This window comes from Gymnogyps californianus, chromosome 1 (genome assembly GCF_018139145.2).
Source record: "Gymnogyps californianus isolate 813 chromosome 1, ASM1813914v2, whole genome shotgun sequence".
Taxonomy (NCBI): domain Eukaryota; kingdom Metazoa; phylum Chordata; class Aves; order Accipitriformes; family Cathartidae; genus Gymnogyps; species Gymnogyps californianus.
Window position 1 is genome coordinate 94,232,014 of NC_059471.1, and position 14,612 is coordinate 94,246,625.

General features: G+C 43.6%; 1 protein-coding gene across 1 annotated transcript in view; it reads left to right on the plus strand.

The window, feature by feature from the left end:
* Positions 1–14,168, plus strand: part of TSPAN7 (tetraspanin 7) — a 105,745-nt gene extending 91,577 nt beyond the window's left edge. The window contains exons 6-8 of the mRNA XM_050901203.1: positions 4,198–4,281; positions 12,656–12,728; positions 13,050–14,168. Of these exons, the coding sequence (XP_050757160.1) occupies positions 4,198–4,281; positions 12,656–12,724 (153 nt within the window). The 3' untranslated portion in view covers positions 12,725–12,728; positions 13,050–14,168. The remainder of the gene's footprint in view (positions 1–4,197; positions 4,282–12,655; positions 12,729–13,049) is intronic.
* The last annotated feature ends 444 nt before the right edge of the window (positions 14,169–14,612 follow it).

A 14,612-nucleotide genomic window follows, 5' to 3' on the forward strand; every position in this document is an offset into this window, starting at 1 on the left:
ATGCTGTGGGGTTTTGTTGAGGACAAAGACGTAGCTAGGTGGAGGGAAGGACAGGTTTTACTCTTGCTTATGTTCAAACAGTGATTTCAGTGCCGGAGCTTAACTGTCATCCCAAACAGAGAAAACATGGGTAATTGACAACAAGCGTTGTGGTTGGCTCGTACATGTACAGTAACTCTTAAAATCTTTGAACATGTGCTGCTGCAAGCATAGCACAGCCAAAGTGACCCCTCCCCTGGGGTCACCTGAAGGAGCAGGTTGGGAAAACAGAATAGGGTTGGGAAAGCAGGTTGGGAAAACAGGAAGAAAAGGAATAATTGGAGAATGAAAATACAGAAAACACAACGAAAGGGAGGAATAAAGAGAAAATAATGCAGCATGTATAGCAGACACTGCACTGCAGAAATACAACACAAGTTATTGCTTTAAGTGCTAGTGCATCATCAATTCTTTCTTTCTCACTTGAGATTTGCAAGAGGCAACAGACAGTTTGTTAGTAAAAGGAATGATATTGTGGCCAAATCACCAGGCTAAGTTGCAGCATACCTTAGTCAGACTTAAGGATTATTTTCTTTTCTGTTTTTGTTTTCAGAGTGGAATTTAAAAAAATAAGTAAAAGTCCTGAGTAGATAACAGGGAAAATATGGAAATGCCTCTCTGTCTTCTGTTTCTGTCTTTTTCACCTCAGTCACCTGTGAATCAGGAGGTTGGAGTGGTGGCTGAGCACAGCCTGAAACATCTTTCTTTGAAAACCAGTCAAGTGGACAATATTTTCTAGCATGTATTAAAAAAAAAAAACAAACTAGAGGATTATTTTCCACTAAGCCTTTCTTTTCTGTAATAGTTTAATGAGAGCCACTTGTTGCAGACATATGTGGAACATTAGTGACGTCCATCTGTTAAGAAACTCACAGTCGCCACCAGCAAAGTAATCTTGCTGGGTTGCATGAGTAGAAAGGATGAGCCACTCCATTCAGTTGCACTTTGTGAACTTGTAGTAACTTTCAGTTTTTGTAGAAGTTGAAAGAAGGTGAGAGGCAGGATGGTGTGGATCTAGGGGACATGCAGTACGGCCAGCATCCGCTGCAGGCAGAGTGCCTCCTGGGCAGCCCATCCTGAGCCCCTGCTTCTGCCCACCTTCCCAGCAGGAAAGCTTTCTGGTGTGACTGGTACTCCACCAGCAGGTCCCACCTTTTCAGTTCAGGATGGGCATGCACTCTGAACCTTTCCTGGCTGCATAACTGAGCAGGTGCCATTTGCATTCCCAGCACCAATCTGGTGTTTCCCCAAAGTGCCAGGCTTGTTCTGCATGCTCTGCATGCACAGAGAAATGCCTGACCACTTGCGAGTTCCTCTTGGCAAAGGATGCCTACTAAATTGTAGGAAGTGGCTGAGGGATGAATGAGCTTGTGCTAGTCCAGGGCTAGTGACTCACTTCCAGCCATGCTTGCTCCTAAGGATCTGTCCTCTCAAATGCACAAGTCACCTGACAGAAAAGGACTGCTATTCCTCAGGAAGCAGTTGACTTAATTACTTGATTTAATTACCTAGGGGAAGTTTGGATGTCCTGCGACATTGTGTCCCATTTTCTGAGGTAGCCATTTGCAATCAAAGGTTGTAAAGATTTCTGTTTAGCAGTTGTGAGATCTCGGAGTTGTCGCAAATGTTTGAGCAAGGTGGGATGTTTCTGAAAGGGGCATGGGAATAAAAAGCAAGCAGGAGGAAATGTGTGGCCCTATGCTTTCACTTCAGATAGGAAGCAAACATCATTGCCTCTCACCCAAGCCCCTTGCTGCTCTTGGAAATACGCACTTTGCTTTCTGTGTGTTGGAGAAAGGAAAATACATATTGTCTGTGTTGTGGAAGACCCTTGTTACTGTTCCTGTGGATAAGTATATTTGCAATACATCTTTTTGGTGGATCTTGCAAAACTATCAGTAAGACAAGTTCTCTGTGAGCCAATCAAATTACTAGCAGTTTATGAGGACTAATGATGAATTATCCAAAGAGGATTAAACTAATGATCTAATTGCAGGACTAAAAGACAGCATTCCTGGATTTTCTTCGCCAGTTCTGCCACTAACTTGCTTAGTGACCTTGGGTAAATCATTAGTCTCTCTGTCTGTTTCTTCATCTCAGATGGGACTAATACCTAACTTTAAGACCTGTCATTACGATTAGGGAATTAATGTTCATATAGTGCTTTTAATCTTCAGAGTTCATTACCAACAAACCTCAAGAACTACTTCTCTCTAAATTCTTAATAAAGGAACAGATGCGTGGAGTCAAGAATGATCAGATACTTGCTAAATTGTCACTTCTGTCCTTTGAATCAGCACCCAGGTGTGTGCACACAGCGCTTCACATATTTCTGTACTGTATACGCAACTCTTGGGTGCTTCCTGCACTCGCACTCCGTGCACAGTAAAGACTAAGCAATTAAGCCATATTTATGCAATGTACTTCAGGAAACAGATTATTGTGATTTGGGAAAACACAGTCTTCAAATGAGGAGAGTGATCAAAACTCTCTCACTTGCATGGTTTTTTTATGAGATCTTCTGTCTCTCTCAAATTACCATTGCTGTTAGATGTTGCATCTCTTGAAGGCTGTTGAACAGAATAGATTTCAGAAGAGCTGGGAGAACATTAAGCCATGTCAGGCAGAATGAAAGCACTGCTTGAGAAATCTAATCTCATTTCATAACATGTAAGACACACACAACTACAGTTACTTGATGTGTTAAATAAGCAAGCTTAAATCTGACATACTGTACACTGTTGTAAAACGTAATTAAGGATTAATATGGACACTTAAACATTTCAGAAATGAATTACAGCTGTGCTGGTTCTCAGCTACTATTAGGTTTACCACTTCATTACTCTCAGGATTAAATAAAATGTCTTCTGATGTTATAAAAGAGGTTAAAGAAATGATACAATTTAGTTCACAAATGGCCTCTCTCTAAAAAAGGACATTGTCCTTTCCCTCTAGCTGTTATTTTTTACAAGCATCGAATGCTCTGAGGCCATGTAAAGAGTTCCTACAGTGTTTGCAGAAGTGAGGGGTGAGTGGATGGAGGGGGAATGTGGAGACACTTCTCTCTTATGGGACCAGAGTCCAAACTGGGAAAGGGAACTCACTGTTATTTCTGGTTTTTCCAACTTCTGATAAAGTGGATGAAGTTATAACATTAAATAAAATGCCTTGGGTCTGGCCTTAAGCTGAGAGTGGTGTTGGTCATTTGAGGAAGCGTGGCAAAAGGGGTGAGAGGTGGGTTTGGATTGTGTGGGCAGATGGGTTAGTAACGAAAGAAAAAATAGATGTCATCTTTTTTTTTTTTCTTCAAGTTTTGCGTCACTTGTTTAGATTCATTTAGGTACCACAAGCTAGGAAAGCTAATTTCAAACGCTTTTTTGAGGGGTAGAGTAGGTGAGGGGAGAAACTTGGTGAAAATTATCATACTGAGGGGGGCATCTCAAAAAGCCCTATCCAAGAGAAGGGCAGAAATGCATGTGAATCTTCTGGCCCCGGTATGGGCTGTGAATTGAGGCGGGAGGAAGCAGGTCAGCTGATGGAGTCAGGATCTGAGCTAGAGAGAGAAAATTGGGTTTGGGGGGCAGGACAGGGAATTTTACGTCCAAGAGCAAATGAACCAAGAAACTTCATACAAAACCCTTGATAACTTTGTTATATGGTTTAAAGTTATATACTACTCAGTACCTTGCCTGGTGTCCTTTGACAGGCGAAGGCAAGCCAAATGCCTCCCTGGACGCCTGAAGCATGCTTGTATTAAATAGCTGGAGTATTAGGAGATCAGCATCATTTATTCATTTTTGACACCTGTATTGTATTATAACATTACCTTATATTGTTACTGGTTTGGTTTCAGGTCAAAGCTACATTAATGTTTTTTAAAACAATGTGAATTGACTTTCTTTAATAAGACCTATAAAAATGAGTGCAACATCACATTTAGCTTTTAAAAGTACTGAAATACATTTATTTCTAAAAAGAACTGGTTTTGCCACCACTTTCCATCATTCACTCAGAATTGGTGTTAAATAAAAAGGTGACATTGTTGGAAATTACAGCAAAAATATTGTCTAGCCCAAGTCCATTTTAAATGAGAAATTTGTATGTATGCATTCGTGGCAGGGAAGGTCGATACAAAGAATGATTATGTTTGTTTTCCAGGGCTGTTATGACTTGGTGACCAGTTTTATGGAGACAAATATGGGAATCATAGCTGGAGTGGCTTTTGGGATTGCGTTCTCACAGGTAAGTGCATAAACGCTTCCCTTCCCCCCTTTTTTTCCTCTCTGTCTTTTTCTTTACCTGGACTTCAAGGAAGGAAGGATTATGGAAAGGGACTGAACTCAGCATGCTCATTAGTCCTGAGGTCATCTGTTCATTGATTTTCTTTTTTTCAACTTAAATGAAGTTTCTCCTTGGGAATATCAGTTACAGTTGAGCTAATGACTAGCTCAAGGAAAACAACTTGTCCCTCCACTGGGTCAAATAGAGGTTAACCCAATAAAACATTGGCTTAAATGGAGCATAAACAGCTAAGAAGACGAATAGCTTATCCATTGTTTGGATAGGCTTCTATCTTCTAAGCATTCTTACTTTTTCTTAAAGGAGTCTAGAATTCAAATAGGAGTGTGCCTTCAGGCCTCCCCATCCTGGACCTGGAGCCCGGAGAGGGCACCTGGTTTTGGTGACTGATTTTTTTTATTATATCCTCCCCCCGCCGCCCCCCCCAGCACTGAACACTGAGCAGACATCTGCCAAAATCAGATTATTAAACCAACTCCTTGCCTGCACCAAAAGGAGTTTGGCATGGGAGGGACAAGAGGAGAGCTAAGAAGGTGTTTGCTGCTCCCTGATACTCGAACTGCCTTTACCTCGACAGAAGTTGCAGAAACTAAACCTCTGGTCAGAGTCTTCTGATCAAGAAGGGGCAGGAAAACACCTGCATCTTTCAACAAGATGCTCCTTTATACTAGTCACTTGGTGTGTGATGGCAAGGACTCTCCTGGAAACATGTAAAAATGAGAGAGAGGGAAACATGGGCAATGCAAAAGTGCTTAGAGAATGGCTTAGCAAAACACACAGCGATGTGTATGATGCCTGAACCACTTCTACCTGAGAGGCAATCTGCCTTCTCTCCACAGAGAGTACATAAGACAACTGCAAATGTTGTATTCAAAAACTATCATGCAACTTTCATTTCCTTCATTCACGCAATATTAAAAATCTGGCTCCTGAGGCAACACTGAAAATATGAATATATCTGTTGAATGACTTATGTTTATCCAGTGGTTGGAAAAAATGTGGTGCTAGGAAAAATTATTTGATGACTTCTTGAAACTCGTTAATTCAGTTAGCAAGCTGTAGGTTTACACTGTGCCACACTGGAAACAAGTGATTTGCCAGTGCTGTTGCCGGTGATGGGCAAATGAATTACTGGGAGGGCTGTGGTTGCCCTCTTGCCCCTGCTGCCCAATGTGGTCAGCCCGTGCTTGGCTGCAAGGTGTTTTAGTTACATCTCTTTGAGGTTTAATTTGCTCAGCAGTTACAATGGCCTCCAGGTTCTTCAGAATAACTGTCCCCAAGCTGTGTGGAAAACGGCTACCACGTCCTCTCGGTCAACGTATGCACAACCTGAGGGAGCCCTAAAACTGTTTGGGCTCAGACTAGCTGACTGCCCTGCCTTGGGTGTATCTGGAAACCTGATGCCTTGTAGCCTAGGTGTTAGATGTGAGAAGCCCATGATTTGGCCTGTCAGCCTGTTTCATGTGGGCGTAAATGTTGGTTCATCATACTGCCAGCCACCCAGAGCATGTGCATGGGTGTCAGGTCTTTGGGATCCAGAAGCGGTGAAACCACCAGTCTGGAGCCGTTGGTGCATGGAGCAGGGGGATTTTGTTTTGGTTTTTTAATAGGCTATTCTAGTTCTTGTTGAATTGTCACGGTTGTCTTGATACTCTTCTCCAACCTTGATTATGACTTGATTACTGATATAGGACTCTGAGCTCTTATTTCAGTTTGGTTTCTAGACAGCCAGAAGGCTATAAAGCATCTTTTAAAATGCCTCATGTAAAACTATCCAAAAGAAAAATGGGATGGGTAGAATTTTACAGTTCATATGCTGCTGGGGCAAATGCTTCAGTCAGGACCAATGCTACCTGAAAGCCTTTAATCAGTGTATCGTACATATGATGATAGGCAAAGCATCATCTTACCTTGCCTGAAAGTTGTTTGCAGCTGGGAGGGAGACTGTAAGAAGAGTGCAGCTGGAATTGTTAGTATTTTGGCACGTGTCTGGATGTTTACTCTAGGTCATCGGTTGTTTGTGAGCGCCATACAGGAAGGCGGGCGGGCAGCGTGGGCAGAGTGTGGTCCCTGCAACAGGAGCCCTTTGGCGCAAGGCGAGATTAGCGTGACAGGCTGCGGGCAGCACGGCGGGGAAGGCACTTTCCCGCTGCGGCTCCGAGTGAAAACCGAAGTCTGTTTTGCTGTGGCGTTGGCAGCTCGCGCTGCCCGATGGCAGTGTGTGCCCTGCTGCCAGCTGGGGATGTTGCTCCCCTGCGTAAGCACAAGGCTCTGGCACTCTGAGTAGATATCCAGCTGCTTGGGGTGTTTGCGAATGTGTGAAAAGGAGAAGAGAGGGGATGCAGGGGAGAAAAATGCAGCTCTCCTGGGGTGTGAAGTATAGAAGGCGGCCAGTTATAATTTACTGCCTAATCTGTTTTGCTGGACCCAATTAGGGACGGTGTTTACAAATTGATTTCAGGTTAACCGTGGCTGGCAGTAATGCCAGGCAGTGCTCCAGCGGTAGGCGAGGTTTCGCTAGTCCCACTGAGAATAGGTTTAATCTAAATAAAAGACAAATTAGATCATGTTGCTCTTCTACAGTAAAGCATGCTCAAGGGCCTTTCCTTCACATGATTTGTTAGCTGTTGACTAGCATGGGGAATGTGCTGATTCCCAGAAATAGGGAAAGTTGATGTAATGGCATTGCATATCTTATAGGCCTGGCACGGACCTCCCAATCAGAGTCAGGGTTTTAAAAAAACTGCTGTATTGCTGACATTGTCTGCACTGCTCCTCGCATTTGAAATAATAACAATAAAATACAATTTGATCCGTTTTGGACTCGGATGCCAATGCTGACTTCCAGCTGGAATAATTTCAGTTTAGCAGGTGCTCTTCAGAGCAGCAAAATGATCACTGTGTTGTGCCCAACAAGGAATAAAATTATGCAAGCAACATAGATGATGAAGAGTTTTGCCTAGATAAAACTACAGTGCAGGCGTTGGCTTAAGGGATGCAAGAGAGAGTCTGGACGGGTTTATAGATTGTGGTTGCAGTAGAGTCCCTGAGTAGGAGAGTCTCAGTGCAGTGTTAAGGCCGAATTATTCCCTTTGTGCTGAAGGACTGGAAGTCAGGTGCTCCCCACGTGCTCAAAACCAGTTGTTGAGCATGCACAGTTCCTGTCATTTGAAGGTACGTTCTCATGCGGCTACAGTCCCTCTCTACAGTGCAACATCCACCTGCCCTCTTTACTGTCAACGTTAATGTGAGTAGCTCTGCCTGACTGTGGATGCAGTTCTGGTGCAGACATCATCCACCTTGTCTGCTGCAAGTCTTTTCTGAGTATAGGGAGGCTGAGACTTGGCCCTAGCACAGGATTACACCTCTGTCACTCCTTGCACCAGGTTTAGGGAGTGGGATCCATTTGGGATCCAATATGTGACTTGAAATCTAATGTAAGACTGGGTTGCTTCTAAAGACTAATCACTGTGGATTCAGCATGGAGATAGGACCTGTGCCAGAGGCATACCACGGCACAGGAGGCTGACTCAGGTAAGTGACATGTGACAGAAAATTCTCTGTCTTCTAAAATAGAGCCAGGGAACCTGGATGCTTGGAGATTTGCATTTTGAGAATATGGCAGGGTAAATCATTGAGCTAAACAATTATTCCTGATGGATTAAAAAACAGTTTTAGCTTACCTGATCTGCTGATGAATTCCAAGCTGGTTCCACACATTTCTATTTATAGAAATTCTCTCAAAGAATGGGAAATGGTGAAGATACTGAGACCCAAAATAAAATGAAAATTCAAATTGCACTTCAGTTTCTCTTCAGTTTAATAAGATGTAATAAATATGTCATGCAGGACAGCTTCCAGTCAATGTTAACTCCTGCAAAATAACTGTATTAAAAAGCCAGTTATAACGTATATGATAGGAGATAAGATTGCTGGGAAGTTGCCGTGGATGGATTTCAGCGGTCAGAACTGAGATATGCCTGAGATCACTCCTAGAAACCATGGAGAGATGAAGAACTCGTGCACTGCATTGTGCTCTCTGGAATGAGCTTTGGCCAACAGGATGGTAGTATAGGAGACACACCTGAGGGATGTGGGTTTCCCAATGCTCTAAACCAAAGAATTTGTCAGCATTTCCTGCGGCAAGACCAGAGGTTCCAAGGCAAACTCTCGGTTTTCCATATAATAGTTCAGAAGACCAAGATAATCTTAGAAAAAAGGGAAGAAGGGGGGGAAAGTGAGAGAGAATACAAATGCTGAACCAAGTCTGGCATCTTAGCACTCAAAAAACTGGGACTGTAAAATAAAATAAAAAAAATTAGTAAGTGGATAAAAGTTGAGATGGGGCATTTGAGAGCAAATGGGAGCGAAGGGAAACGAATGCAACTTCTAGCAGCTAGTTTCTTTGCAGGAATCCTTTTATGCCGAATCCTCTGGTTTTTCAAAGGAGCTGCGGGGCCCTGCTGCACAATAGGATAAGGGGCTTCCTCCTGTCTGAAGAGCAGAGGTTGCAAGTGATCAAGCAAATGCAGAGAGCAAAGGGGGGTGGAGAGCGCTCATTTGTGGTTCGCAGACTGGGAGCCTCTAACCTGATTTAAATGCAGAGGACTGTAGTTATGACTGTAATGAAAGAGCACCGTGAGGAAAATTCAGCAACTTAATACAGTATCGCCTCTTCTTGGCTACAGGAGGGACAGTGATCTTGTGGTTAAATGTGGAAGTCTGCACACCTTGGAAAATACATGTTTTTATATGTGTTCAGAGTACTTCTAAGATATTTATTATAGCTCTGCTATGTCCTGGTAATAGCTAGAAATGCTGTATAAAATGTGTATGCAATGGCTTGATATGCATGCCATTATTTTTGAAATATAGAAGTTTAATATTATGGTACTATAACCACTTAAATGCATAAACCAGTATATCGTCAGAGCCAAGAATTAGTAAGTGGGCCAAAGATCAGAAAGATACATTCATGTGTAACCTGCCATTCGTCTTACGAGTGACTTGAGTAAATCAAAACATTGTCACATGCCTGCAAACGCTACAAAGCTTAGACACGCTGATTATTAGAGTTACAGCCTGTGTAAAACAGAAGAATCCCTAACTAAAGGTAGCCGGGGAGGTCTGCTACAGCTGAAGGGGGAAAGAAAAGCCCATGGCTTCCTATTTGTATGGGCTGCAGCATCTTTCCCCTTGTAAACCTGATACATGCAGCAGATTGTGGTCGGGAACAACAATGGCCGTAATCTGGGTGCTTGTGATGGGAAATAATAGGTACCTTGTGGCACAGGCATTTAAAAAAAAAAAAAAGTAAACTTGAATGTACGTACTTAGTTGGCCATTGTAGGATGAGGGAGGAACTGATTTGGGTCTGGGCTGGAATTTGCTCAGTGAAAATAAATAGGATGAAATACGCTGTGAAATTCTTCTTAATGAAAAATGCAGTAACGCAGAGAAGTAACTTCTGAGACCAGCTGAGGAAGGTGAGAAAAGACTGAAAGTTACCATAAAACAGAAAAGTGGTAGCGAAACGGATGGGACAGGGCCACCCAGAGGCATTTACTCTGTTCTGCCTGTCAAAGCACGGAGAAATACATACCATTCTCCAAAACAGAAATCTCATTCTCCAAAACGGAACTGAGCTAAAGAAACTTCGCACAAGTCAGCAGTGGGAGTGTCAAAGCCTCTCCAGTAAACCCGCAGAATGTGGTGGGTTTTCAGCAACACTTTCCAAACTGCCAAATTGATAAAATCATCCTCCCGGTGACTGGAGTATTTAAGCACAGAAATCCAAAGCCCCGCCAGACAATGCTGGCATCCTCATTGTCACCGGTCCGTGGACTCCTGGGCAAGTGTGTGAGCACTCCAGCTACCAAATAAGTTTCCTGCTTGAACACCCATCTAGAGAAGCTTAGTAGAAAAGGCAACAAGATGGCTAAAATGTCTTCTTGGTATCAAGTGAGATTTTCAATGCTGAGGAGGTGTCATGGTTTAACCCCAGCTGGCAACTAAGCACCACGCAGCTGCTCGCTCACTCCTCCCCTGCTGCCAGTGGGATGGGGAGGAGAATCAGGAAAGAAGGTGAAACTCATGGGTTGAGATAAGAACAGTTTAATAACTAAAGTAAAATATAATACTAACAATAATAATTAAATATTATAATAATAATAATAATAGTAATGAAAAGGAATTGTCATGGTTTAACCCCAGCCAGCAACTGAGCACCACGCAGCCGCTTCCCCCCTCCCAGTGGGGTGGGGAGGAGGAAAAAAAAAGTCGAACTCGTGGGTTCAGGTAAGAACAGTTTAATAACTAAAGTAAAATAAAAAACACTACTAACTAAGAATAAGAATAATATAATAATAATAATTGTAATGAAAAGGAATATAACAAAAAAAAAAGAAATTAGACCCAAGAAAAGACAAGTGATGCACTATGCAGTTGCTCACCACCAGCTGACCGATGCCCCAGCAGCAATCCACCCCTCCTGGCCAACTCACCCCCATTTATATACGGGGCATGACGTCCTATGGTATGGAATATCCCCGTGGCTAGTTCAGGTCAGCTGCCCCGGCTGTGCTCCCTCCCAGCTTCTTGTGCACCTGCTTGCTGGCAGAGCGTGGGAAACTGAAAAATCCTTACCTTAGGATAAGCGCTACTTAGCAACAACTAAAACATCAGCGTGTTATCAACATTATTCTCACACTCAATCCAAAACACAGCACTGTACCAGCTACTAAGAAGAAAATTAACTCTATCCCAGCCGAAACCAGGACAGGAGGGTTTTCAGCACCCACATCTCTTTTGGCAACTGAAAATACAGCCCCTGAACCCTAGTAGCTTAGATTTTTATTGGAGGTTGGTCAGGAGGTGTTATCTGTGCCCCACATGTAGTTATAAGCAAGGCAGCGTCATCCTTGGTATTTGGTGCCAAAATCGGGGGGGGGACGGGGGGGGGTGACGACAGTGGGGGTTCAGCCTGCTTTTAAAGGTGACTCTGTGCCTTTTTGAGATGCCCAGAACAGTTCTGGTGGACACTGAAACAGAGTAGGGAGCAAATTTCTGGCAAATGAAGCGTGGCCTGACCGGGAATGTGACATCTTAGAGACAGAAAACAGTTTATCCGGATTTGAGGTACTCTGGCTTGGTCTTGCTCTGGGCTGATGCCAGCCCAAATCAATTGACTGGTAGAGAAGATGTATATTTTGATGATGATCATGTTAACAGGGAGCACGGACGGTCTAGGGGAAAGGACACGCAATCCCAAGCGTGAAATAGAAGGAGCCAGTTTGGACGAGCAGCCAGCCAGGCGTTATCTACGCATGCTCTGCGGGGTCTGAGGGAGCTCCGCTGCTGCCGAAAGGTTGTGATCCCCCTTCTTAAGCACCGCTCCCTTGCGATGCGCTCTCCCCGCAGCAGCAGGAGACGGGCAGAGGTGGTGCCGGGCTGGAGCCGGTGCGGGCACGGGTGAGCCAGCTGGAGCAGCTGTGACAGCCCTTGCTTGGAGCCAGGTGCAGGGAAGGCTGGTCCATCTGTAGAGACGCCGCTCTCGCCTCACCCCCGTAGCCGGGGATGAGCTGTAACAATCTGGATATGCTCATGAGTTAATTAATTGACCAATCCAAATGAGAAAAGCGAGGTTGAATTATTTATAGTACATTAACGCTGCTGGCATATGCAGGAAACGCTAACAAACTGCAATAGGCAAAACGTTGAAATGACTGAGTGCTTATTGACGAGTGGAAGCCAGGGATCTGTTTTCAATAATCTGAGTGACAGCCAAGGGAATAGTGAAAGACTTTTTTTTTATTTATTTCCAGATTTATAACGCTCATTTCTCCGGTGCTGCATCATTTGTAAAGAAAGCATAACCACTCTGGGGCATTAGGAAGCTTTTCCCCAGCACACTGTTAACAAAGTTAAGGGGGCCGCCAGCTCTCGGTGGTGGTGGGGGGGTGGCGAGGGACCCAGGTGGAGCTTGCGAGTGAAACGCAGCCGGTAGCGTGCTGATACCCCCGCCGGTTTACCCGTCCATGTCTGACTTGGCCAGGCAATGACAACGGGATTGAAAAGCGGCAAAAAGGCATGCTGCCTATCAAATAAATACGGTCTGATAACAATCAAGAGGAAGATCCGACGAAGAAAGACGGGAGATTTTAATGCTGTTTTTCTGATTAGAGTGGTCCTTAAAATAAGGCATAAATTCTGTGGTGCATAATAACTCCAGAACATGAAATCTTTGCTCGCCATGGCCTCTCCTTTGCTCTGCGTTCATTTAACTTAACTTCTTCTATTCTATTCTTGTCCGGAACAGTTGATCGGGATGCTGCTGGCATGCTGTCTGTCCCGGTTTATTACCGCTAACCAGTATGAGATGGTGTAACAAGGTGAGCTTTCCCCGCTTTCCATGCGGTACGCTATATATGCCCTGGTATATTGTCATGGCTGGTGGTGCTTCTGCTGAAGATAGCGGGCAAATTTTAGATGTTCAGCGTGTTCATCGAGAATTAAGTCTTCCCACGGGATTCTTTGCTTTGGGATTTCCATCCCAATATTCTGTCTGGTGGGAAAAAAAGGGGGAAATGTACTGTTGAATGTTTTGTCATTTCAGTTTTCTTCTTGAAAAGAGAGGGCAAAATACCTGCCATGAACGCCGTTAGCAACCAAAGCGACCCACTTCTTTTTTTTTATCCCCCCCTGCTCTCTAGTCTTTCAGAAGTGTGAAGTCCAGAGCCTGTCTGAAGATCAGGAGCTGCAGAATTGGAGAAAGACTGAAACGAATGTTAGAGCACCCACTGTCTCTCGCACGCACGCACGCACACCCACACCCTCACAAGCAAGCACGTGCGCGCGCACACTCGCACCCCACGTCCCGAACTCTGTCCCATGCGTAGTGTACCATTCTGTGAAGTACCGCGGTGCCACGGAGAGCAGCTGAGTCCCCTCGGCCTCCAGACCCAGACCCCATCCCCGCAGCTCGGCATAGGATGGCACCGTATGTATGTTCTTGGTCACACAGTAGTTGCATCGTAAGTTAACAAAGGTAATTCATTAACAGCATTGATTGGGCTGTGCATGTAGTGACTGGAGGGCATAATTAGCCTTTCACCATGGTTAATAAGTGTTGCACACGTTCATATAAACCGGTATATGAAATATATATTCTTTTGGTTTTATCTTAATTTCTTGTTTTGTTTATTGCTTTACTAAGGTTTTCATCCTTTCCCCTTCCCTGCGCCTGCCCCCCTTTCCCAAAAACAAAGGAATCAGTAACATAACATAAAGATACTTGAAAATGATGTTAAAATGTTGTGCTTGAAGGGAACCGTTATTCCTGATGTTCTTCTACATCTTTGATTCTTACTCAGTGTTGTATGCCTAGTGCGTATCCCAGTAGGCTTTGTCTAGTGCATTTTGCCTCTGAACCTGATCCTGTGTAATACTGTTATTAAGCTGTGTTGTTGCTTACTGTGAAGGCAGGAATTTTGCTTCCTTTATTTTTATTAGGTAGTTATGAACTAATTGAACTGTGCTGTACTGCGGCCTTCATACTTTTTTCCTGTTCTTTCTTTTTCTTTCTTTTTGCATTGAGGTTGCAGCCACCAAATACTTGTTGAATCAAATCGAAATAAAAACACACACACACACACAAAATCACAAAAAAAACAGGCATATGAAATATTTTTGGGGGAAAGCAAAAGTTTAAAACCTTTTTAAAAAAATAGGACTTTTTTAATAATGCCTCTGTCTAGCATGCCAACGAGAATGCATTGATATTGTGAGTATTTGTGATATACGTATTAATAAATGGAACCATTACAGATTTCCAGCCGCTTCCTTTTCATTCTTTAGTCATAACAAAACTCTTTCGAGGGGGGAAGTGAACGTGAAACACAAGTGCACAGCTTGGAGTGACATGTCTTTATGCATATTTTAACAACTAACTTGCTTGTGACAGAAATATGTTACCACCCTGGGAAAAAAAAAGAAAGAGCTGGAATTGTTTCAAAACTCCTAGAAAAACCTTCCACAGCTGGTTTCACCACGTGACAAATACATACCCTCTGCCTTGCAATTTTTCTTCTTGTGACTGATAATGATCTGCAGTGTTTAATTATCCCATCCTTAGCGCTGCACATCATTTTGGCGTGAAGCATTTCTCTCTGATTTTGGTGAGGGTGCGGAGAAGAGGGATTTGGGGTTGAGGCAGGTGGGTAATAGCCATCTTTGCTGCATTTGTGGAAAGGCAGGCGCTTATCTCTTTCTCATTT